Here is a 24,290-nt window from a genome sequence, read left to right as displayed (position 1 = left end):
AGACGGGGTTTCACCATATTGGTCAGACTGTTCTCGAACTCCTGACCTTGTTATTCACCCGCCTTGGCCTCCCAAAGTGCTGGGATTACAGGCATGAGCCACTGTGCGCAGCCCCCTGACCTTGTTTTAACTAAGTCTCTCACTCCCTCTGATCCCATCTGTGTTTTCTTTGTCTGGATATCTTGCCATTTTTCTCTGTACATACTTCAGTTTCTCCACATTCATCTGAAGTTTTGGGATCAAGACAAAATACTCTAATGAGGATCTGATTGATTTAAAATATATTCACCCTCCAACTGTTATCTGTTACATTTTTTAACTTTTTATTTGCTTATTACTTCATAGTGGCAGTATGTTGTTGATTCAGTCACCTTATCAGTAATAGTGGTTCTATCTTTCCGATGTCCTTGGACTTAGCGAAATTTACTCATCCTCCATTTATGCATGGTCCCATGGCCATGAATGGCCTTGACTGGGTTCCTGTTAAGTCTACTTATGCTGGTCTCTTTTCAGTCTTGAATGTCTTAGCCCTGCCTCTGAAGAATTAATGTGGATCCTTTTACAGCTTTCACCTAGGTCATGAGGGTTAAATTGCTGGAGGGTCCCACTGTGATATGATTGTAAGAGTCACCATGCCATTTTTACAACCTTGAGTTATAAGTTTCTTGTAGGTGCTTCACTAGCCTCATAGTATGCCTTGCCATAAGTAGAGCCTGAGATGGAGATTTGGGTGCAGGTGATTTATTGAGGATGTGTTCTTCAGGAAAAATCTGTAACAGAGGGAGAAAAGCAGGATTAGGAAGGGAAAAGAGCAAGCAATGATGTGGTCTCAGTTACAGTCTAGCCTTGGTCTAATTCTTGGAGCATTTCATGGGCCGCTGAAGCATAATTGCACTGCAGAGTTGTCTCTTCTTGAGGCAGAGATGGGGCAATGAGGGTGGAAGTTACTTCCTGGGCCAAGTGGCTCTCATCAGCCAGGGTAATTCTCCACAGAAGGAGGCACCTCTGTATAGTTAGGAACTGTCTTAATCAGTTAGGACTGCTATAACAAAATACTATCCACTGAGTGGCTTGTAAACAACATGGATTTACTTCTCACAGTTCTGGAGGCTGAGAAGTTCCAGATGCTAGCAGATTTGGTATTTGGTGAGGTCCCACTTTCTCATGGATGGCACCTTTTCACTGTGTCCTCACGTGGTGGAAGGAGCAAATGAGCACCCTATGGCCTATTTTATAAGGTCACTAAGCCCTCATGACCTAGTCACCTTACAAATGGCCGCACTTCCTAATACTATCACCTTGGGGGTTAGGACTTCAACATATGAATTTTGAGGAGACACAGACATTCAGATCATTGGAGGAGCCAACATTCACAGTGGCTGAGGGAAGGAGGCATCATATTGGTAAAGGGGAACGGGGTGGGCAGTGCAGCATCGCTGACATAGCATTAAGGCTAAAAGCATACTCGTCAATATGCAACTGAAGGCCACATCCCTAGTTAAAAGGATTTTAAACTAAATGGGGTGGAATTGCTCACTGAACTGCTGAGCTGGCAGAACTCACTGAGGAGCCACCCCAGAGAACAAGTAGGAAAAACAGGAGGTGTGTTAAACAGAAAAGCTAGCTGGGTGTAGGGGCTCGTGCCTATAGTCCCAGCAATTTGGGAGGCTGAGGCAAGAGGATTGCTTGAGCCCAGGAGTTCAAGACCAGTCTGGGCAACATGGCAAGACCCCGTGTCTACAAAAAAAATTTAAAAATTAACTGTATGCAATGATGCGCACCTGTACTCTTAGTTACTGGGGAGACTGAGGTGGGAGGACCCCTTGAGTCCAGGATTTCAAGGCTGCAGTGACTGATAATTGTACCACTGAACTCCAGCCTGAGTGACAGAGCAAGACTCGGTTTCAAAAACAAACAAACAAACAACAACAAAAACAGAAAAGCTCTTCTAACAGAGATACCTATGCCTTATTTCTCCTCCAAAGAGCCTCCTGTAAATCTGTACCCCACCTTCCAGCCTCCAGACTTGGACCTGATTACGAATTAGTTTTCATTCTTGGGTGATATTAATTGGGTTATCTCTATGCAAGTATTTCTAAATAATCAAGTGACCATTTCTTATTATAATCTTTTTTTTTTGTTGTTTTCTTTTTGAGACAGTCTTGTTCTGTCGTGCAGTGGTGTGATCTTGGTTCACTGCAACCTCCACGTCCCTGGTTCAAGTGATTTTTGTGCCTCAGCCTCCCAAGTAGCTGGGTTACAGGCGTGCACCACCATGCCTGGCTAATTTTTTATATTTTTAGTAGAGACGGGGTTTTGCCATGTTGGCCAGGTTGGTTTTGAACTCCCCTGGCCTCAAGTGATCTGCCTGCCTCAGCCTCCAAAAGTACTGGGATTACAGGTGTGAGCCACCATGCCCAGCCTCTACTTGTAATCTCTATTTGTCTTTTCTAAGAATTACTCTAGTTATTTATTCCAATTTTTTAAATATAATAATAAATGTATAGTTGAACAAATAAAAATCTTGATGTCTTCCTGATGTATACATCTGAGGGCAAAGTTTTTCTCTGGTCTCATAATTTGACTTCATGTAGTTATAGAATTTGAAGATATATTTAAATACCAGAAGTTACATTGCTTTTCTAATTTTCATTGCCCTTAATTTTGTCCCTACACAATTATATTGCCACTTTATACCCTATAATTGATACTGTTAATAATTTGACCTAGTTATTAATTTCAGAAAATTTCTCATTAGGTTGTCTGGTCTCTGACTTTAACCTATTTGGTACTTTTAATTTTTATGCTTCTATTGTATGCAAGTATATTTTTGATAAATGTTTTCTTTTTAAATAAATGAAACCATGAATAATTTAAATTTCTATGTAAAATCCAAGGACAGTACGAATTTTAGAGGTGATGTTGTCTGTGTTTAATTCCTGGTAAGGAATGGGGAAACGAGAAGCCAGACAGCCCTCTGCTTTGATCAGGTATCAACTGTGGTGCTTTATTGTTGTGTTTGAAGTGTGAACACAATATCAGAAATAGGCATTCATTTTTATATAAAAGCATAATGCTTTTCCAAAGCCAAATTTAGATGATTTTTAAGTAATATTTTGTTTCAGTGCAACTATAGCCCTGCATCCTTCCAATAGGGAAGGCAGATAGCATAAAGATTGTAAGCTTTGATGCTGAGAATGTTTATTTGAATCCAAACTCTTAACAATTATTAATTCTATGGCCTCACTTAACTTCTCTGAGCCTCAGTTTCCTGATCTGTAAAATGCATATACATTTAGAGGACTTTTGGGAAGATGTATTTTTCAGAATAAAATAATTCAAGTTATATCAGCCACTTCTAGTTACTAGAAATCTCTAGATATAACTAGTAGATGGCTGATATAATTTACCCCATCTCTAGTAGCCTTCTATTATGAGTTACTGTAGTTATCTAGAAAGAATTCCAGTAACTCATAACAGGAGACTACTAGAGATGGGGCATGTTTTATGAGAGCCAGAAGGTTTGGCTCTGGGCAGTCATGTTTTTTTGTATAAATGTTCAAGGAAGGAGTTGTCTCCATCCCCTTCTTTGACACTTACACATTTTAAAAAGTAAAACTATAAGATTCTTTTGTATCCCATGGATGATTTAGGTGAAAAATTTTTTTAATGGTAAAAAAAATTCCCACCTGACCTGAGAATGAGTCAGGAACCTGTATTTCTTTTCTCTGGGTCTGTGTCTTACTCCATTTGCTTATAATTATTTGATTCATTTGGAACCTATCAGAATCTGAAATCACCTTAATGCTTTCTAGTTCCTGCTCACCTACCTCTGTTCAGTGCTAACTCCCAAAGCATTTCCTAATCATATCTTCTGCTCTCCTACATTGCTAGAAGACCACAGATTTAAGACTCTTAGATATCTTTCTTTATCCTGATCATTCCTTTTAATTTTTTTTTCCGATTATCTCATTACCTAAAAATGTATCTTCTCTAACCCAAGACTGTCTCCCAGCTTCCTGGTTTATCATCCATATTCCTGTTTGTCACCATTCCCTCTAACTAATGTATTTCCTTGTTCACCATCCCTCTTCTCCAATACTAATTCATTTATTTGTGTACCTTACTCTCTGAGGGTGTCATATTTTGCTACCCTAGGTCCCTTCTCTGAATTCTAGATTGGGAATCTAGTTTTGAGAACTGTTTTCTAGCAGGTAAATACCTATTTCATTGGGTTTATTTTGTGTTCCTGCTTCGACAGTTTCCTTTCTTCTGTCATGGGAAATAAATGATACTTGCACTTTCTATTTACATTTTTAGATAGCAAGATGGTGGCTGGCAAAGTGTTGATGGCAAAGCAAGAAATTGTTGAATGTGTAGCCTCAGCTGCCATGATATCTCCAGGAAAACTTCCTGGAAAAACACCTTCCGAACAGATAGCTGAAGAAGCTTTGGGAGGTCTGGACAACTCTAAGAAGCGAAAGGGAAATGCTGCAGGGAACAAAATCAGTGAGCTTCCTTCCCAGGACAGACATATCAGTCTGGCAACCTTCAACAGAAGAATCCCCACAGAACACAGTGTCCTTGAATCTCATGAGAGTGAAGGAAGTTTCAGTATGAATACAAATGATATTACACAACAGAGAGTTCACACTGGGGAAAAGCTCTATGAGTGCTTTGACTGTGGGAAGGCCTTTTGCCAGAGCTCAAAGCTGATTAGACATCAGAGAGTTCATACTGGAGAGAGACCTTATGCATGTAAAGAATGTGGCAAAGCCTTCAGTTTGAGCTCAGACCTTGTTAGACATCAGAGAATTCATAGTGGTGAAAAACCCTATGAATGTTGTGAATGTGGAAAAGCCTTCAGGGGCAGTTCAGAGCTCATCAGGCATCGGAGAATCCACACTGGAGAGAAGCCTTATGAATGTGGAGAATGTGGGAAAGCCTTCAGCCGGAGCTCAGCCCTTATTCAGCATAAGAAAATTCACACCTGGAGATAAAGGCTATGAATGTATTGAGTGTGGTAAGGCTTTTGGTAGGAGCTCTATCCTTATTGAACATCAAAGAATTCACACTGGAGAGAAACCTTATGAATGTAATGAATGTGGAAAATCCTTCAATCAGAGCTCAGCCCTCACCCAGCACCAGAGAATTCACACTGGAGAGAAGCCTTATGAATGTAGTGAATGTAGAAAAACATTTAGGCATAGGTCAGGCCTTATGCAGCATCAGAGAACACACACCAGAGTTTAACTCTGTGGGTAAGAGTTGTACAATTGTGAAATGCAAGGAGTTCACTGTAGGGGTGAGACTCCACAGAGAAGTTTCCTGAGAGCAGGACTTTTGTCCTTTCAGCCCAGTTTGGTACTATAAGAAGACATCCACACAAAGATGTTTGTTATGATTATTGAAGTGTAAATGGAAGAAAAATTTTACCCAAGTCTTCTTCAAAAAGAATGGTAGATATTTCCTTGAAATGCCTGACCCATTTCTGGATGAGACTCATCAATATCCCCTTCACTCTCTGCCACCTCAGATATAATTTCTGTTGGGCACCTTAACAGTAATGCCAGGATTGGGGCAGAGATCCTGAAAGAGCTTCTTATAAGATGGCAAATATGCCTGGCAAGAGCATTTGTATTTTGGCAGGTGGAGGCATGTGCTGAGAGTTACTCAGCTATCTGAAATGTTGAATTAAGAGGTTGTGAAAATACTGAATTACGCGATTAAATAGTGTCTGAGGCAGTTAAATAGTACCCGAGGAATGGTGCCTCATTCTGTCCCCTTGCCAGTTCTCAATCTTGAGCTTCCTGCTGAGGTTAATTCAGGTCTACTTGTTTATTGAGCACCTGCTATGTGCTAGGCATTGAGGTAGACATGGTCATTGCCCTCCCAGAGTTAAGGGCTAATAGGACATGCATATATACTAAACAGTAATTACAGTAAAGTGTGGTAAGTGCTTTGGTAGGAAAAATGTGGGTTTCCATCAAAGTACATGGCAGGGATACCTACACCTGGTCATGAGAATCAGTCACTAAAGACTTCCTGGATATGATGGTATCTCAGTTAGATGTAAAGGTGGGTAGAAGGTAGCAAGGGCAGGGGAGAAGAGAAGAACAGGATCTGGAGGCACTCCATCAAGACTCTTCTCTACTGCAGAAATTGTCATAGACCTAATTTTTTAAAAAAGGAATCTGAGGGAGTAATTCAACAAATATTTATTGCCCTCAAGTATAATAGCTCAGGGTCTGCAAGCCTGGTAAGGAGGGGAGGGGGCAGGGAATGGGAAATAGTGGAGCCTGGAAAGGCAGATCACTGCGTTCCTTTATGCTTCCCACTTTGCGAGTCCCAGAGCCATGGGACACAAACACTCCAGTCCCCACTGTCTCTCTAGTGTCTGATATGCATTCTTTCCCTGTGTGTATATATACCTTTTCCCATAAGATGCACCAGAGTCTTTCACCACACTAATTCTGAGCATTTCAGGGTCTCACAGGTCATTCTGGGTCTAGGATAGGCTCCCTAACTCAGTGATTATTAAGTAGGAAGAGCGAAACCAACACATGGGGATTCTGAGCCAGGCTTTATGACAACTAATTCCTGCTTGACAGAAGAGTCCTGATGAAGGGGTGTCTCTAGATCCTATCTTATCTTCATGCCATTGTATGGGCTATAACCTCTGCCTGTAACTCTCTCTGTTAATTTTTATTTTGGCAGTTTTAATTAACCCACAGTGGCTGAGGGCAATTAATACCTAAGAGAAAGTTTGATTCCTCTTCTAAGATATCCTTCTAGATAATGTCATTTCTAAAAAAGAATTGGTGATCACTGCTTGTATTAGTCCATTTTCACAGTGCTATAAAGATACTACCTGAGACTGGGTAATTTATAAATAAAAGAGGTTTAATTGACTCACAGTTCTGTAGGGCTGGGGAGGCCTCAGGACACTTAAATCATGGTGGAAGGAGAAGGGAAAGCAGGCACCGTCTTCACAAGGTGGCGAGAGAGAGTGCAGGGGAAATGCCAGGCACTTATCAAACAACCAGATCTCATAAGAATTCACTCACTATCATGAGAACAGCAAGGGGGAAATCTGCCCCCATGAACCAATCACCTCCCTCCAGGACCTTCCCTCAACCCCTGGGGATTACAATTGGAGATTTGGGTGGGGACACAGAGCCAAACTATATCACTGCTGTTGTGCGTAATAGGGGAGGTGAAATTGGGGGGGACAATTCAGCCTCTTTGTGTCTAGAGGTCGTGCAGTTATCGTATGAGGTCGATCAGAAGTCTAAAGGGATCCTTCAAATGGATAGTGAGTTGCCTTTTTCTATAGGTGACAATCAGATTTAATGTTTTAAATATCATTTAATAGGTTTTTCTCCTGATTGTGAATTGTTTTAAGTGTTGGTAATACAGAAAATGAGAAACTGTAAATCACCCCCAATCCCATTGCCCATAGAAACATTGTTAACATTTTGGAGTACTTTCTATTAGTGTTTATTTTTCCCAATCCTAGTATTTTTAGTTAAACTATTGTTTAGTAAATGATTTTTGGTAACTAATTTCAGAATTTATACTTTGAGTATATACTTCAGCCATTTAGTATTAGAATGTAATGCAAGATGTATTGTAATAAAAGTTGAGTTTTAAAAGTTTGCTTTGAAATTATTCATTCAGGAATAGGTAACGATAATATGAACGGAGATAATGCTAGGACGATGGGGAAGAGGTTGTGGGAAGAAGACAGAGGAGTTGGTTGTCATGTGCGTCCGTGTGAAGAGACCACCAAACAGGCTTTGTGTGAGCAACATGGCTGTTTATTTCACCTGGGTGCAGGCGGGCTGAGTCCAAAAAGAGAGTCAGCGAAGGGAGATAAGGGTAGGGCCATCTTACAGGATTTGGGTAGGTAAAGGAAAATTACAGTGAAAGGGGGGTTCTGTGGCGGGCAGGAGTGGGGGTCACAAGGTGCTCAGTGGGGGAGCTTTTTGAGCCAGGATGAGCCAGGAAAAGGAATTTCACAAGATAATGTCATCGCTTAAGGCAAGGACCGGCCATTTTCACTTCTTTTGTGGTGGAATGTCATCAGTTAAGGCAAGGCAGGGCATTTGCACTTCTTTTGTGATTCTTCAGTTACTTCAGGCCATCTGGGCATATATGTGCAAGTCACAGGGGATGTGATGGCTTGGCTTGGGCTCAGAGGCCTGACATTCCTGCCTTCTTATATTAATAAGAAAAATAAAACAAAATAGTGTTGAAGTGATGGGGCAGCAAAAATTTTTGGGGGGTGGTATGGAGAGAGAATGGGCGATGTTTCTCAGGGCTGCTTCAAGCGGGATTAGGGGCAGCGTGGGAACCTAGAGTGGGAGAGATTAAGCTAAAGGAAGATTTTGTGGTAAGGGGTGATATTGTGGGGTCGTTAGAAGAAACACTTGTCGTATAGAATGATTGGTGGTGGCCTGGATGCAGTTTTGTATGAATTAAAAAACTAAATGGAAGACACAAGGTAAGAGAAGGAGAGAAAACAGGTATTAAAGGACTAAGAATTGAGAGGACCTAAGACATCTAATTAGAGAGAGCCTAAGGGGGTTCAGCATAATTACTTGCTTGGTTGGTGAGTTTTTAGGCTCTTAAGTTTTTGGGGTGCAGTTCAAGTTGTTCTGGTGTCTGGAATGAGACTGGGTCTTAATAAAAAGGAGTGTCCACACAGGAGCTCGAATGGGCTGGAACCTGTAGCATTCCGAGGACAGGCCTGAATTCTGAGAAAGGAAAGTGGCAAAAGTATTGACTAGTCCTTTTTAAGTTGGCGACTGAGCTTAGTGAGGTGTGTTTTTAAAAGACCATTAGTCCATTCTACCTTTCCTGAAGATTGAGGACAGTAAAAGATATAAAGGTTTCACTGAATAACAAGAGCCTGAGAAAGTGCTTGGGTGATTTGACTATTAAAGGCTGGTCCGTTATCAGACTATATAGAGGTAAGAAGGCCAAACCGAGGAATTATGTCTGATATGACCGCGGTGGCCTTCTCAGACCCTGTGGGAAAGGCCTCTACCCATCCAGTGAAAGTGTCTACCCAGCCTAAGAGATATTTTAGTTTTCTGACTCGGGACATGTGAGAAAAGTCAATTTACCAGTCCTGGGCAGGGGCAAATCCCTGAGCCTGATGTGTAGGAAAGGGAGGGGGCCTGAACAATCCCTGAGGGGTAGTAGAATAGCAGATGGAACACTGAGAAGTGATCTCCTTGAGGATAGATTTCTAGGATGGAAAGGAAATGAGAGGTTCTAAGAGGCAGGCTAGCGGCTTGTAACTTACATGGAAGAGGTTATGAAATGATGACAGAACAGAATGGGCCTGTGAGGCTGGAAGGAGATATCTTCCTTGGTCTAATAACCATTTGCCTTGTGTGTGAAGAGATTGATAGGTGGAAGTTTCAGCAGGGCAGTAGGTGGGAGTGGCCGATGTGAAGCAGGAAAACTGCCATGAGGGATAGAAGTTGGAACGCTAGCTGCTTTTTTAGCTAACTTATCAGCATAAGCATTGTCCTGAGCGATGGTTGGGGGAAGAAAATAGATTTTGGAAGTTATGATCACTGTAGAGAGTTGAGCATAGTTTTTAGGGCCTCTAACAGTATTAAAGCAGTGGCAGCCGCTGCGCACAGACGTGAAGGCTAGGCTAAAACAGTAAGGTCGTTTGTACAGAAAGGCTACAGGACGCGGTCCCGGCTCTTGTGTAAGAATTCTGTCTGCACTAACCATGCCTAGGAAGGAAGGGAGTTGTTTTGTAGAAGGGATTGGGGTTTGGGAGATTAGCCGGACACAATCAGCAGGGAGAGTAAGTGTGTATTTATGAGAATTATGCCGAGATAGGTAACAGATGAGGAAGAAATTTAGACTTGACTGAAGTAATGGGGGCTGTCCGTGAGGACTTGCAGCAGTACAGCCTAGGTAATTTGCTGAGCCTGATGGGTGTCAGGGTCAGTCCAAGTGAAAGCGAAGAGACGCTGGGATGAAGAGTGTAAAGGAATAGTAAAGAAAGTATGTTTGAGATCCAGAACAGAATAATGGGTTGTGGAGGGAGGTATTGAGGATAGGAGAGTATATGGGTTTGGCACCACAGGGTGGATAGGCAAAACAATTTGGTTGATAAGGCGCAGAGATCTTGAATTAACCTGTAAGGCTTGTCTGGTTTTAGGACAGGTAAAATGGGGGAATTGTAAGGGGAGTTTACAGACATTAAAAGGCCATGCTGTAGCAGGCAAGTGATAACAGGCTTTGATCCTTTTAAAGTGTGCTGCGGGATGGGATATTGGCATTGAGCGGGGTAAGAGTGATTGGGTTTTAATGGGATAGTAATAGGCATGTGTTCGGTTGCCAGGGAAGGAGAAGAGATGTCCTATACTTGTGGGTTAAGGTGGGGGGATACAAGAGGAAGATGCAAAGGAGGCTTTGAACTGGGGGAAAAGGCAGCAATGAGGTCTGGCTGTAGCCTAGGAATAGTCAGGGAAGCAGATAATTTAGAGGTTTAGAAGCCTGGCCGTCAATACCTACAACAGTTATGGAGGCAAGGGAAACAGGCCCTTGAAAAGAAGGTAATGTGGAGTGGGTAGCCTCTGTATTGATTAAGAAGGGGACGGACTTACCCTCCACTGTAAGAGTTGCCCAAAGCATCTGTTGATGGTCCAGGAGGCTTCGAGGCGATGGGGCAGCGTCAATCTTCAGCCGCTAAGCCGAGAAGGTCTGGAAAGGAGTCAGAGAGCCTTGGGCCAGAGCTCCAGGCGCTCTGGGAGTGGCCGCTGGGCGAGTTGAACAGTCCGATTTCCAGTGGGGTCCCGCACAGATGGGACATGGCTTAGGAGGACTCCCGGGCTGCCAGCATTCCTTGGCCTAGTAGCCAGATTCCAGCACTTGTAGCAAGCTCCTGGGGGAGGAGGCTCTGGAGGATCCCCTGGCAGCTGCGGTTCAGGCGTTTGGAGTTGTGTGCTGGAGATGTGGCTGGGGTTTGTCTCACAGTAGAGACAAGGAATTGCAACTCAGAAATAAGTTGCTACTTGGCTGCCTCTATTATTGTACACCTTGAAGGTGAGGTTCATTAAGTCCTGTTGTGGGGTTTGAGGGCTGGAATTTAATTTTTGGAGCTTTATTTAATGTCAGGAGCAAACTGGGTAATAAAATAAAATGCATATTGAGAATAAGTTGGCCTTCTGACCTTTCAGGGTCTAGGGCTGAGAAGCACCTCAGGGTGCTGCTAAACAGGCCATGAACTGGGCTAAGTTTTTCATATTGGATGAAAAAGAGCCCAAATGCTAACTGATTTGGGAGAGGTCGAATAAAGGAAAAGGAACATTAACCTTGACTGTGCCTTTAGCTCTAGCCACTTTTTTAAAGAGGAAATTGCTGGGCAGGTTGGGGAGGGCTAGTCATGGAACGAACTGTAAGCCAGACCGGGTGTGAGGAGGGGAGGTGATAAAAGGATTATAAGGTGGGGGAGCAGAGTCTGAGGAAAAATTGGGACCTAGCTTGGCCTGGCGAGGAGGGAAGAGATCAGATGGGTCTGTAGAAAGGAAGATTAGAAAGACTCAGCAACGCTTGGGGTTGGGACTGAGGGGACAGGTGGGAGGGAAAGAAGGAAGATTTGGGACGAGTTGCATTGGGAACAGAGACTAGGGAGGGACCGATGTACAAAAGAATGCCTGGATGTCAGGCACCTCAGACCGTTTGCCCATTTTACGACAAGAATTATTTAGATCTTGTAGGATGGAAAAATCGAAAGTGATGTTTTCTGGCTATTTGGAACTACTGTTGAGTTTGTATTGGGGTCAAGCGACATTGTAGAAGAAAATAAGGCATTTAGGTTTTAGATCAGGTGTGAGTTGAAGAGGTTTTAAATTCTTGAGAACACAGGCTACAGAGAAGAAGAATGGAGGGTGGAAGGTTGCCCATGGTGAAGGAGGCAAGCCCAGAGAAAAGAGAGAGTAGAGACACAGAGAGAAGGAGTTTGGGGGTTCTTGCCCTCCAGAAAAGCAGGAAAGGGGTCGGGGAGCAGAAATAAGGTATTGGGGTGTAAAAATAAGAGATCAGGGCACAAAAATAAGAGGGGGCACAAAAATAAGAGGTCAGGGTACAAAAATAAGAGGGGGGCACAAAAATAAGAGGTTGGGGTTCTTGCCCCTCCCCCAGAAAAGCAGAGAAGGGGTAGAGACAGGGAGAGAAGGGGTTGGGGTGCTTGCCCCTCCCCCAGAAAAGGAGAGAAGGAGACAGGGAGAGAAGGGGTCAGGGTTCTTGCCCCTCCCCCAGAAAAGCAGAGAAGGGGTAGAGGCAGGGAGAGAAGGGGTCGAGGTGCTTGCCCCTCCCCCATAAAAGCAGAGAAGGGGTCAGGGTGCTTGCCCCTCCCCCAGAAAAGCAGAGAAGGGGTAGAAACAGGGAGAGAAGGGGTCAGGGTGCTTGCCCCTCCCCCAGAAAAGCGGGACTTGCCGCTTAGGGTGAAGGACCAAGGCAGGCATCCCTGCAACATGGTCAGACACCTCTAAAACGTGGGTGAGTAACCAGAGAGGCGTCCCTGCAATGATTAAACCCCAAGGGAAGTCTGCCTTCCCCAGTCCGTGACTGGCGCCGGTGTTTTGGGTCCACGGATAAAACGTGTCTCCTTTGTCTCTACCAGAAAATGAAAGGAATTGAAATGAAGAGAAGGGAGAGATTGAAGGGTGGTGCCAACATTGAAAGGAGAAAGAGGTTGAGAGATAGGGAGAGAGGCTGGAGAAGAGAGTAAAAAGGGGGCCACTTACCTGATTTAAAATTGGTGAGATGTTCCTTGGGCTATTGGGTCTGAGGACCCGAGGTCGTAGGTGGATCTTTCTCATGAAGCAAAGAGCAGGAGGACGGGATTGATCTCCCAAGGGAGGTCCCCCGATCCGAGTCATGGCACCAAAATGTTATGCGGTCCGTGCGAAGAGACCACCAAACAGGCTTTGTGTGAGCAACATGGCTGTTTTATTTCACCTGGGTGCAGGCGGGCTGAGTCCAAAAAAAGTCAGTGAAGGGAGATAAGGGTGGGGCCGTTTCATAGAATTTGGGTAGGTAAAGGAAAATTACGGTCAAAGAGGGGTTGTTCTCCGGCGGGCAGGAGTGGGGGTCACAAGGTGCCCAGTGGGGGAGCTTTTTGAGCCAGGATGAGCCAGGAACAGGAATTTCACAAGATAATGTCATCGCTTAAGGCAAGGACCGGCCATTTTCACTTCTTTTGTGGTGGAATGTCATCAGTTAAGGCGGGGCAGGGCATTTGCACTTCTTTTGTGATTCTTCAGTTACTTCAGGCCATCTGGGCATATATGTGCAAGTCACAGGGGATGTGATAGCTTGGCTTGGGCTCAGAGGCCTCACATTGGTGTTCTCAGTTTCTATTTCCTGGGCCAAAAAATATCAGGAAACTAAAATAGCCAGTCTCTGGGGCTGCGGTTAACCAAAGTGAGGGGGCATCTGAGATTTAGTTGTTGTTGAAAGACAATGGGAATGAGGGCAAGAAGGAGCCTCTTTAAACACAAACACATCTGGTGTCCACCAGAATTAGGACTCTCTCTTCCCTTTAGTGGAGGTGGCCATATGCACCAGACTGGAATCTTCAACACTAATTGCTGAAAAGGACCAAGCTTAGACCTGTGGACCTGCCATGACCTCCTTCTCCCTCAGCAGGTCCTCAGTGAACTTGGAGAGATGAGGGTCAGATTTGCTTTAAATTTCCAATCCTTTCAGCTGGATGTATTAGTTGCAGGCTATGGAAATGAGGAAGAAGGGGGAAGGCAGGAAACCAAAGTACACTGCCTAAATTGCACATTATCTTTTAAAATCTGTGTAAGACTCATTTAAGGTAGACATCATTACTCCCTGGACTGCTTCTATACCAAGAGAAAAAGGACAGACCTGAGCAGAAGGGAAAGGCATGAATTACTTTTCTTCCAAGCAAAAGTGGTGAAGAAGAAAAAATTTCCTTTGACATCACCTTATATTGGTGCCCCTTCCATTTCATAAAAAGTAGAATGTTGAAGCTTTGACCATAAGAGATAATCTACATCAGCTCCTTTAAAGTGAGGGTCTAGAGTTGGAAGGTGACTTGCTTATGGCTACAGAATACATGGAAAAGCTCTAAAAATCAAAGATCTCCATTTCAAAGCTATTGCTTTTCTCAACTGTAAATCTTTCAGGCAAGTAATTCCTTTTGCACCCAGATTTATAATTTGTAGACTTTTTAATATACTACCTGTGAGATGGGTATGTTTACCATTGTCATTTTACCAGTGATGAAGGGATCAGAGTTAATAAGTTAGCTAATTTCCTGAGACTTGGAAGAGACAGAGATGCTATGAAAAGCAAGTGCCTTTAAAATATTTTCTCAAGTATCCTGGGCTTCCATTCACTCTTCCCCCCTAATTTTAAGAGTATTAGAGGTTTACTATAGAAAAATTTGAAAAACACAGAAAAGCACAAGAAAAAAATTACATCACCTACAACCTCAGCACCCAGAGATAACCAGTATAGCACTCTGAGTTTGTTTTCAGTGGTTTTAATACATAAATATATATTTTACATGGGATCATACTGTACATATTGTTTTGTAATATTTTTACTTAACAATATATCACGAATACTTCATTTAATATTAATTGACATCAGTTTTTTTTTTTTTTTTTTTTTGAGACACAGTCTCGCTCTGTCACCTAGGCTGGAATACAATGGTATAATCTCGGCTCACTGCAACCTCCACCTCCCGGGTTCAAGCAATTCTCCTGTCTCAGCCTCCCGAGTAGCTGGGACTACAGGTGCATGCCACCATACCTGGCTAATTTTTCTGTATTTTTAGTAGAGATGGGATCACCATGTTGGTCAGGCTGGTCTTGAACTCCTGATCTCAGGTGATCCACCTGCCTCAGCCTCCCAAAGTGCTGGGATTACAGGCATGAGCCACTGTGCCTGGCCTGTGATATCAGTTTTAAGTTTTAGGATTTTGTGTACATTCATGATGGTTTCTGAAACATGCATTTCCAGGTACAATTTCAAAGTCAAAAGGCAATGCTTAAGGCTTCTGGTATTGGTTGCCAGAGACAGTATGTATTTATTCATGTCTTACCAGCAGCATTAGAGTCCCAATGTCCCTGAATTCCTGTCTGTTTTATAAGTGTCATCTCAACTCTTGCTTTAATATACATTTTAACTGTACTGGGGTTGAACATTTATTGTTCACTGGCACTTATTTTGTGATTTCCCTACTTAAGTAGCATTTTTTTTTTTCTATTGGAACTTTCTTATGGGGAGCGAATATACTGAAGTGGCTCTACAGTCAGGTTGTGGGTTCAAAGTCTGACCTCCTCATTTTTTATATATATGACCTTTAGCCTTCATTCCTCATCTGCTACATACACGCTGTGATGAGAAATAACATTAATAATTATATACAAAGCCCTTAGCAAGTATCTATGACATTTATTTTTTTCCTTTTTTTTTTTTTTGGTTTGGAGACAGGGTCTTGCTCTCCCAGGCTGGAGTGCAGTGGTGTGATCTTGCCTCCCTGATGCCTCAACCTCCAGGGCTTGAGCGAACCTCTTACCTCAGCCTCCCAAATACTTGGGTCTACAGGCATACACTACCACGTCTGGCAAATTCTGTTTATTTTTTGTAGAGGTGGGGTCTCACTATGCTGCCCAGAATGGGCTTGAACTCCTAGACTCAAACGATCCTCCAGCCTTGGCCTCCCAAAGTGCTGGGATTATAGGTGTGAGTCACTGTGCTTGGCCTATCTATTACACTGCTTACTAACATACAGTAGAGCTTTCTTACATCAAGAGCATTTCCGTTTTACAATATACAATTCCTACTTAATGTCCTACCTTTTCAGTTTGTTCAGGTCTTTATCTGTGGAAGAGGAGGAAAATAAGAGTTGAGTAGCTCTTACCATGTATTTTAATATTTTCCAAATAATCCCATCCATTTTTTCCATATTCTCTCCCCAAACATGGGCATTTAGGCCTCCTGCCATTCTTACTGGTTAGCACATGTCCACTGATTATGCCCCAATAAGAGCATTACTTCTCTTTGCTTCTTTTTATCCTCATGAAAATTCTTTTTTTATGCACAGGATTCTAGATTTCCACACAGATTTGTTTTTGGTATGGTGTGTTATTCTTCCTACCTATTAGGTCTTTTGAATATGTCTTTGTGTTGCTGGTTAACCTGCACAACATTCCATCTTACACTAAGCATCAGTCTAAATATTCTCTTCCTGCTAGGCCCCTCAGAAAAGGGAAGTCTCGACTGATTGTGACCATTAGTTTGTCACTTTCTTTTAGCATACTCTTTAATAAAATTTGCAAAAGATGGCTGGGCGTGGTGGCTCATGCCTGTAATCCCAGCACTTTGGGAGGCCGAGGTGGGTGGATCACCTGAGGTTGGGAGTTTGAAACCAGCCTGACCAACATGGAGAAACCCTGCCTTTCCTAAAAATACAAAATTAGCTGGCCCTGGTGGCGCATGCCTGTAATCCCAGCTACTCAGGAGGCTGAGGCAGGAGAATCGCTTGAACCCGGGAGGTAGAGTTTGCAGTGAACCAAGATCACGCCATTACACTCCAGCATGGGCACCAAGAGTGAAACTCCATTTCAAAAAAAAAAAAAATTGCAAAAGATATTGTGAAATACTGGTGACATAAAACAAAACTGAACATGTGCGAGGTGCCCAAAGAACATCACAGACCCAGCAACTGACAAATACTTTTTGAGCACCAAAGCCCAAGGGAATGTACTAGGAACTGTGGGCATACAGCCCCAGAAACAAAGGACATGGCAGCTTCTGATCTAGAGTCTTGGGAATTATAGGAAACCTGACAGCAACTCTGATACTGTCTTTAGAATCAAAGGAGAATCTTAAGGATGGGAGAGACAGCCTTAACACTCAGACTCTTGAGGTATAGGTATGGGCTCTTTCTCACCCTCATTCCCACCACTACCCTCATGGAGGTTCTAGGATAGCCTACAGGTTTGGCAAGGAAACCACATATTTGCCCTTTCCCTGGGGTCACATAAACCAAGACAAAGCTCTTGACTCCCCTGTGGTCCAAGGGCTCCAGGTTTTGTCTATTAACAGGAACTTCTCCATTGGCACTGCTTAAGAGTCTGGCCAGACCCAGACTTCTCTGACAAGACCTCACTACATCAGGAACTCAAAGAATGCGCCACACTTTGTTTCTGGCCTTTGGCTACTGTTCTTTACTGGGAATCTTCTTCCCTGGAGTACCACCTTGGCTAACTCCTCCTCATCCTTCAGGCCATTTCCATTTCCTTATCCAAGGCTGAGTCAGAGGCTCCTTAAGGTCACATAGGAGCATTCCACTTTTCACTGCCTGTTTGGCTGCCTTGCCCATTAGATACAGAGATTACAGTCTTGTTTTCCACTGTATTCCTAGTCCCTGAGATAAAGTAGGTACTCAAAAAATAATCTTTGGGTAAATTATATTCTTTCTTCTCACGCCTATCTAATTCCTGGCCTGCCCTGGGCTCAACAAATCATTGATGAAGCCATTTCCCCCACCTTTCTTGCTGCTCTGTCACTGTTATTTATTAGGTCAATTTTTTTTTAGTTCCTGAGACAAAGTGCCTCACACAGTCCACACCAGCCCCATAACCTGGTACACTAACAATCAGATGCAGTGACAGAGCCTAAGTTGCTATATTCTTTTCATGACACTTTCACACAAAATAAGATTTCAATGTTACATTCCCATTTTTCGTATTTCCTGAGTATTCCTAATAAGAGAAGAGCTGGAAGTAATGATTCTTCTGTATTCTGATTAGTCACAGGAAAAGCTTTCAAAGGACACTTTAGCACTGGGAAATGCTGCACAAAGCAAGCTAGACTCAAGACCTAGTATTTTATAACCTTTATGGAGTTTGGCTCCAAAGTAAACTCTTTTGACTAACAAACATAAAAATTTGACTTAAGTATTTACACTATTCACAGTATTCACAAATTACTTCATAGTGTGGACTCTCTGATGGCGCATAAGGACTGATCTGTGCCTGAAAGCCTTCCCACATTCATTACATATATAAGCTTCGTCCCCAGAATGAATTCTCTGATGCTGAACAAGGGCTGAGCTCCTTTTGAAGGTTTTGCCACATTCATTACACTGATAAGGTTCCTCTCCACTATGAATTCTCTGATGTCTGATAAGGTTTGAGCTCAAACTGAAAGCTTTTCCACATTCATTACATTCATAGGGTTTCTCTCCACTATGTATTCTCTGATGAGTAATCAGCTCTGAGCTTTGCCTGAAAGCTTTTCCACATTCATTGCATTCATAGGGTCTCTCTCCTGTGTGAATTCGCTGATGTCTAATGAGTTTTGAGCTCTGGCTAAAGGTTTTCCCACACTCATTACACTCATAAGGTTTCTCACCAGTGTGAATTCTTTGATGTATAATGAGATATGAACTTTGACTGAATGCTTTGCCACACTCATTACATTTACAAGCCTTCTCACCAGTATGGATTTTCCGATGTCGAATGAGGGCTGAGCTCTGATTGAAAGCTTTCCCACATTCACTACATTCATATGCTTTCTCACCACTATGAATTCTCTGATGAATAATAAGATAGGACCTCAAACTAAAGGCCTTCCCACACTGGTTACATTTATAGGGCTTCTCTCCAGTATGGATTCTCTGATGTTGTGTTAGAGAGGAATGCTGCTTGAAGCTGTGCCCACATACATCACATCTATAAGGTCTCTCTTCTGGAGGAACATTCTGACACATTATAGAGTCTGTAGTTAGAATCAAGCATCTTTCAGCCTCATCATAAAGGTCTCTCTTTCCTAGAGATTTGTTTGTGAAGATCACTTGATTAAAACTGCTCCCTCGGGAAGGAGATCTTAGTTTCTCCCCTGTAGCACTTCCTTGCTTCCACACTAAATTGCTTTCATGCTCACTAATTCCTCGAAATGAAGGTTCCTGAGGGAGTCCCTGTGATTTTTCTTCTGAGATGCCCTTTGTTGCTGTTTCATTGTTCTCACAATCTGAAACAATAAGTAGCAAACAAACAGATATTACATTTCTCTAGTCACTGTCAATACTTCCTACATGAGAGAAAACAGAAGCTTCTACCTACAAAGATGTCACCGTCCTCCAGTTTTTTCCAACTGGCCAAAAGAGGTTCTCTCATATCTAATAAAGTCTACATCTATACTTTGAATTTCATCCTTTCCTGCCTCTTTTGAGACATCAATTGATAAATTACCTACAATTTTTTTCTACTATTTACAATCTCTTTCTCAACTGATTCCTGTTCATCAGCTTTTAAATAAGCTTAAGTGTCTCCCACCTTTTAAAATCAACCTTCTTGCCAACATACCTCCCTCAAGCAACCTCACTCTCTCTCATAGTGGTTTCCTAAAAGAGTTGTCTGCAGCCTTTCAAGTGAAAGTATCCTCATTCCACAATCTGGTTTTTGCCTTACCATCCCCCCTGCCCCCCACTGCCCCGTCCCCTACTTCCACTGATTCTACTCTCATCAGGATCACTTCATAGCTCTTTAATCCAATGGGTACTTTCTAGATTATTATTCTACTCTCATCAGGGTCACTTCATAGCTCTTTAATCCAATGGGTACTTTCTAGATTATTACTTAGCCTCTCTGTAGCATTGATACTGAGGATCACACCTTCCTTCTAGATGACATTCTCTTCCAGTGATATTAGCCTGATTTCTGTGGCTATTCCTTCTTAGATTCTAGGGTAAATCACTCAAACACGAGCATTCCTCCAGATTCTGTTTTGGACTCTCATGTATCCTTACTCTACAAAGCCTCTACCCTTGGCTTCCATTACAACTTATATTGTAAGCTATTGTCTGACTAATGCCTGCCCAGATCCCCAATTATATTCGTATTTTATTAAGCTCTAAAGTCTTATGCTAACTGGGCATTTTACTTTTGAATATTTCACAAGCACCAAATGTACCAATCTAAACAAATCATCAGATGTATTTGTTTTTCCTTATGTTTTCTCATTTACATGAACAGTACTACCATTAACCAGATTGTTCAAGACTGAAACCTCAGTATCATCCTCAACTCCTCTGCCTCACACTCTAGTTTTAATAATTACCAGATGTTGCAAAGCAATTTAAATGCTGATGAACAGGAGTCAGCTTTTATGTTCTCCACCGCTCACCATAAGACATATTGATTGAATACACTGTGGCCACTTGGATTATAGCAGTCTCTAATAGGACCATACTCTTTCTTTCCTCGCATGATTCTCCATTTGCAGCTAACTTCTAAACTACAAATCAAACTATGTCACTCCCTTTCCAAAATCCTTCAACGGCACACCACTGCACTTAAGAAACTATACAAACAAATTAGCACGACATACAGGTCTTTACGACTGGATCCTATTTTCCTCTCTGGTTCTTCTCTTACCACCTGTCAATTCTCCATTCAAGTCAAATTCAACTACCTGCAATTCTGCAATTTTCAGAATGGGTTGTATTCTCACACCTTCGGGATGGTATGGCCTTTACTTGGGCTACTCCTCCTCCCACCCATTTACCTGGCTTTGTCTTACTCATAGTTCAAGTCTTAGCTTAGATTTTCTTCCTTCAGGAAGTATTCCTTGATCCTCTAAGATTGGATTAGGTGCCTTTAGATGTGCTCCAACAGTACCCAGTGCCTACTTTTATTCTATAATTTACTATATTGCAACTGCCTTTTTATTTGTCCATCACCCACCTAGACCTGAAACCTCTTTAAACCCAGGGCCTACCACAGTACCAGACATGTATTGACGCTTTATAAAATTACAACATAATGAAATGAGTGAATGAGTAACAGGGAAACTGACACAGGAGGGCTCACAGCAATTCATGAGGGCTGAATACAAAGCTGCTAAAGTGAGCACCTCTGGTTTAGAATAATAAAGGTGATGCTCACATGTGGCAAGTTTATCAAGTGCAATTAATTCTGCATTCTCAAAAACAGAAACCTAAGTGTCAAGAGTTTCCAGATGATTTCCTATTCCTCACCACTTTTAGGGGAAAGGCACGGTTTCCAGGATTTCAGCTGTGTCTTTAAGGGCTGGAGGTGGATGTTTGGTGACTCTTGGGATGCTCTGAGACATGTTAAATCCTTCCATGGCACTGCTGGTTCCTGTGGACTAGCTGGGACCTGAAATCAGGAAAATATGGTTAGCTTTGTGAGAAAATCCCTAGGAAAACTTGCTTAGTAAAAATCTCAAAGAAGTCAATGATGACATCTCCAGGGAGAAAAGAGCATTCAAGGGTATAGACAAGTATGGCTCTACTAGTCACTTCAGGTTAGGCTTCAGTAGAGACATAAAAATTTTTATCCTACTGTTACGATACCATTACATGCTCCAGGCTGTAAATTCCTTTTCCCACAACACATCACTTTTCTCTGTTCCCACCTGCTGCCCTGGGTCATCAAACTCCCTCTCCAAATCCTCCAACAGGGTCACAGCTTCCTCGCCGCTTTTTGGATCATGTTGCTGAACCCAGATCTGCAGCTCCTCAGGCAGAATGCTCAGGAACTGCTCCAGTACCAGCAGTTCCAAGATCTGCTCCTTTGTGTGCAACTCTGGCATTAGCCACTGATAGCAAAGTTCCTGGAGTTGGCTCAGAGCCTCCCGGGGCCCAGGTGTCTCCTGGTAGCAAAACTTTCTGAACTGCTGACGAAACAGTTCTTGGCAGGATTGAGTACTCCCATTCTGCTTAAATTTCTCATCCCAGGAAAAGTTATCTTCTACTTTTACTAGTATTAGTTCTTGTTCTGGAGGATCCTGAGGTATCAGGGTTGAAATTGCTTCAGATTCCACAGCCATTCTTGGCTGAAACAGCTTAGCAAAAAGCTCAGTACAACTGGGTTCGGTGCTTGAGAAGGAGTGTGAGTAATCTCTTCTTTCCTGAAGGATATAAAAGCAGTTAACTTACAGCAATCAATAAAATCTCTAAGAACTTGTAATAATAAAGATGAGTAACTTTAGTAATATATTGAAAGGGAGCAGATTTGGGGCTATCACTAAATAAAACGAGATGATAAACTAAAAATCATTAACCTCAATCAGTGTCTCCCATTATGAAGAATTCCTACCACTAATGTTAGAAAAAACTATTTTAGAAGCCAAAGAATGTGTATGCAACATTAACATCAATCACATAGTGAGAAAATTTCCAATTCTCTTCAAATTCTGATTGTATCAAGGAGAAAAATCTATCTCTAACATGTATATATTAATAAAACTTGTAAAACTCTCTTTTAAATGAAATATAGGCTTCAGAATCAGACTTCCAAGAGTAAAAATATTTAGGCAGAATTTAGTAATACTGATTTTAAACGTTTATTTTTAGTTACTTTCTATCTAAAGCAAGTAATGTTGATTTTCATTTAAGGTAGTAGTAACATTTTTTTTTAAGTTCACATTAAACATGAGTTGATGTAAATATTGGGTATTTGTCATTTGATCACATTTGGTGTTTACCAACTTACTTCAACAAATACTGAGGCAGTTACTGAGCATTAGGTTAAGGTTTTTGCTTATGAATAAATGAGTCTACTGAGGAATTGACCAAGAACAAAGACGTATCTGTAAAATGCTTACCACGTGTTCAAAAACATGATAGGTACCACATACACAAAAGCAGTAAAAAGATCAGTATCAGTTCTGAAAAAGCCTAGAATATCCCAGGAGTAAAAATGTTCAAAAGCAAAATATGGTAACAAATAGTTATTGTATTAAATGTTGTGACACAGATCAAACTTGACCTGATTTTAGGATGACGAGATATCGATAGGAGTGTATGCCCTTAGTTTGTCAGGACAGATGAGTAAAATTCATTCCTCACACTACAGTTAACGTTAGAGATTAATTAGAATATTTAGCCTACAAATTTAAGGTTTATTAACCAGTTAGGCTGCACTAACTAGCACTTCTATTTTTATATCCTTGGTTAAACCCGCAGCATTTGCCAAGTCACGGGGTCAGGGGAACTGCGTTTTCCTTTGGAAAGCAGAGTTTTGAGTGCTGGCCTCCTCTGAGTTCCCCAGTCGCTTGGAGACGCCGCGCGGGCCAAGGGGCCGCGACCTGGGGATAGGCAGGCCGAGCAGCGGGGCTCCTCCACTGTCCGGCCCGCGCTCCTAACCCCACCTCCCTCTTCCTAGGGGCCCAAGTCCCTCACCGCGAAGCCCAGGAGCGGCCAGGGAATGAGCCGCCGACCCAGAGCGGCAAGCCACAAAGACCGGAAGTGCGCGTACGCAGTGTTCCGCTCTCTTTCGTTCCGGGTTCCCCGCCGCTCCGCCCCTTGCTCTCAGGTAGCCAATCAGAGCCGCGGGATCAACTGGTCCCACCGCCTTCTCCCGGCCGCCGCTAGCCCAGCGGAACCTCCAAGCCCAGGCGGGGGTGCGCAAGGAGTAGGGGTCCTTGTGAGCTGCGGCACCCGGGGGTCCTCGCAACCCGCCTGGGCCTCGCCACCCTGGCTTTCTCCCCGCGCCACCCACGATTGTTGGTGTCAAGTCATTCCCGAATCCCACTCCCAATTTTCCATTAAAATATTCAGATTTTCGGCCGGGCACGGTGGCTCACGCCTGTAATCCCAACACTTCGGGAGGCCGAGGCGGGCGGATCACGAGGTCAGGAGATCGAGACCATCCTGGCTAACACAGTGAAACCCCATCTCTACTAAAAAATACAAAAAATTAGCCGCGCGTGCTGCTGGGCGCCTGTAGTCCCAGCTACTCGGGTGGCTGAGGCAGGAGAATGGAGTGAACCCGCGAGGCGGAGCTTGCAGTGAGGTGAGATATGCCACTGCACTCCAGCCTGGCCACTGCACTCCAGCCTGGACGACAGAGGGAGACTCCCGTCTCAAAAAAAAAAAAAAAAAAAAAAAAAAAAAAAAAAAAAAATTCAGATTTTCCTGTGATCCAGTTCTTTTCTGAGATCTCTGACAAAAGTAAACGCAAATAGGCTGAACAAAAACTAACAGTCACTTATATTGCTCTTGCCTATGAGTATCACTGGAGCCTTACAACAGCTTTGTGCTGTGGCTGTATAGTCCCCTCTTTACAGCCATAGACATTGTCCAAAGTCAGGCAACTTGTGACCAGGGACGCCCACGTCCCCATAGTTCAAGGAGACTGGTGTCATAGACTCCAGGAGCCTATTTCAGGGTCTTCCCATTCTTCAGTGGAAGTTTGCTGGTATTAAGTCTTACTGCTTAAATTTTTCTGTGGTTATTT

General features: G+C 42.8%; 2 protein-coding genes across 2 annotated transcripts in view; one reads left to right on the top strand and one right to left on the bottom strand.

Annotated features, from left to right (window-relative positions):
- ZSCAN30 (zinc finger and SCAN domain containing 30) overlaps positions 1-7,658 on the top strand; it is a 35,396-nt gene extending 27,738 nt beyond the window's left edge. The window contains 2 exon segments of the mRNA XM_030925776.1: positions 4,321-4,991; positions 4,993-7,658. Coding sequence (XP_030781636.1) covers positions 4,321-4,991; positions 4,993-5,253 — 932 coding nt within the window. The 3' untranslated portion in view covers positions 5,254-7,658.
- Positions 7,659-13,253: 5,595 nt separating this feature from the next.
- On the bottom strand, positions 13,254-23,308 carry ZNF397 (zinc finger protein 397). The gene is made up of 4 exons (XM_010362707.2): positions 23,234-23,308; positions 21,466-21,960; positions 21,065-21,206; positions 13,254-19,056 (listed from the first exon to the last, which is right to left on the bottom strand). The coding sequence occupies exons 2-4, from the start codon at positions 21,877-21,879 to the stop codon at positions 18,011-18,013; spliced, it is 1,602 nt and encodes a 533-aa protein (XP_010361009.1). The 5' UTR covers positions 21,880-21,960; positions 23,234-23,308; the 3' UTR covers positions 13,254-18,010.
- Between the last annotated feature and the right edge of the window lie 982 nt (positions 23,309-24,290).

This window comes from Rhinopithecus roxellana, chromosome 21 (assembly GCF_007565055.1).
Source record: "Rhinopithecus roxellana isolate Shanxi Qingling chromosome 21, ASM756505v1, whole genome shotgun sequence".
NCBI lineage: Eukaryota > Metazoa > Chordata > Mammalia > Primates > Cercopithecidae > Rhinopithecus > Rhinopithecus roxellana.
Note: the sequence above shows the minus strand (reverse complement) of the source record. Positions and strands in the feature narration are given on the sequence as shown.

Excerpts from the sequence above, each read along its gene's own strand:
- ZNF397 (XM_010362707.2), bottom strand. The coding sequence starts at position 21,879 with ATGGCTGTGGAATCTGAAGCAATTTCAACCCTGATACCTCAGGATCCT. Across the intron at positions 21,207-21,465 it reads TTGATGACCCAGGGCAGCAG|GTCCCAGCTAGTCCACAGGA; the intron begins GTGGGAACAGAG and ends TCCTGATTTCAG. Across the intron at positions 19,057-21,064 it reads GTGCCTTTCCCCTAAAAGTG|ATTGTGAGAACAATGAAACA; the intron begins GTGAGGAATAGG and ends TTATTGTTTCAG.